The 1489-nt window shown below is 30.2% G+C and overlaps 1 protein-coding gene across 1 annotated transcript; it reads right to left on the bottom strand.

The window, feature by feature from the left end:
• Positions 1 to 288: 288 nt before the first annotated feature.
• On the bottom strand, positions 289 to 1191 carry LOC127105420 (peroxisomal membrane protein 11B). The gene has a single exon (XM_051042603.1). The coding sequence runs from the start codon at positions 1028 to 1030 to the stop codon at positions 359 to 361; it is 672 nt and encodes a 223-aa protein (XP_050898560.1). The 5' UTR covers positions 1031 to 1191; the 3' UTR covers positions 289 to 358.
• Positions 1192 to 1489: the final 298 nt, after the last annotated feature.

Here is a 1489-nt window from a genome sequence, read left to right as displayed (position 1 = left end):
AAAATAATCATAATTTTGTTGTCAAATTGTACAACAAATCACTAAATTATAAAACAGGTCAAAAATATTGATGAAATTATTTTAAAGAATTTTTAAGAAAATATCTTGAAGAATTAAAAATAAAATTTAAGATATTTAAAAAAATCACAAAAATAATTAACCCTTATAATAACAAAGAAAACACGGTAGATATTCGAGAACACTTAAAAAAAATAAAAAAAAATTTTTTTATGGAAGTCTTGGGTAAGAACTCGACTCTAACCACGTCTAATTTCTAAAAAGAGTTCATTGGCAAGACATTTAAGCATCCATTAATTGAAAAGTGAAACATTACAAAGTGTGGTATTGGAATATGACTTTATGTAGGCCAATTTCTATACCAACCAGCCCATGCAGAAACCAACCCACTAATACCAAGAGAAAGGGTGTGATTACAGAAAGAGTTTGGTTCAATTTCAGCCAATCCTATAATCAAATCTGCAACATTAGCAGCCACACCCATAAGCCTCATTATTCTATCACCTTTTATTTTCTGAATCTCTTTCTCATTTTCTTCTCCCTCTGAATTTTTTAGCTTTCTCTCAGCCTTCAACCCTTCTTTCAACAAAATGAAATCAGCTATAATGAAGAAAACATAACCCAAAGACTCACCAAAAGCTGATATGAAACTCATCTTCTTTGCTAACTTTGCATCCAAAGTTCCAATTTTTGACAGCCAAAGAAAATGGTCGAAAAAGAAATACACCATTTCTCCTGAATTAGAAAGCACTGCTAGTAGCCTTAAAACGGGAGTAGAACCAGGGTTTCTTCTAAGAGTGTTGAATCCAGTGAGAAATCTTCCAGTTCTGAAGGCTTTTCTGCTGAGGCCAGCAGCTACTTCCCAATTTTTGAACCTCTTGGATATGTCAGGGTAACTGGCTTCCACGCGCCAGTTTGCAAGCTTGGAGACATATTGAAATGTCTTCACAAGCTTGTCTATGCCATCTCTTTTTGCTAAGAAGATTACCAATTTGTCCACTGAGTCACTCATGGTGTGGAAGGATTAGTTTAGGAATATGGCTTTGGTTCATGTAGGATATGGTCTCCTCGTGTTTATTTCAAAGTTCTAAGTACCAAACAATATTTTTTTTTGTGTTAAACTAGAGTCACAAGAACTGGTTTTTGGATAAGAGAAGTTTGTGGTTACACTTTATTTTACTTATAAGACCAATCAATTTTATATCTTTTTTTTTCATTGAAATTTCGTTTATCTTTCAAATTAGAGTAATGTTATTCCTATATCCAAATTCTTACATCATATTTAAATTAAACATTGTTCACCGTATTTATACGATTTTTTTTTAATAAAATCATATTAAAATCTTATTTTAAATAAAAAATATTTTTTAAAAAAAAAATAATTTCGTAATAAAAATATAACATTTGTCATTAATCAATTTTATTATTGTATTAACCACAAAAGTATATGTCATTAACCACATATATTTCT

The sequence above is a fragment of the Lathyrus oleraceus genome, chromosome 7 (genome assembly GCF_024323335.1).
Source record: "Lathyrus oleraceus cultivar Zhongwan6 chromosome 7, CAAS_Psat_ZW6_1.0, whole genome shotgun sequence".
NCBI lineage: Eukaryota > Viridiplantae > Streptophyta > Magnoliopsida > Fabales > Fabaceae > Lathyrus > Lathyrus oleraceus.
This window is presented reverse-complemented; position numbering and strand designations above follow the sequence as displayed.

What these genes read in the sequence shown, in the direction of transcription:
- LOC127105420 (XM_051042603.1), bottom strand. Translation starts at nt 1,030, where the DNA reads ATGAGTGACTCAGTGGACAAATTGGTAATCTTCTTAGCAAAAAGAGAT.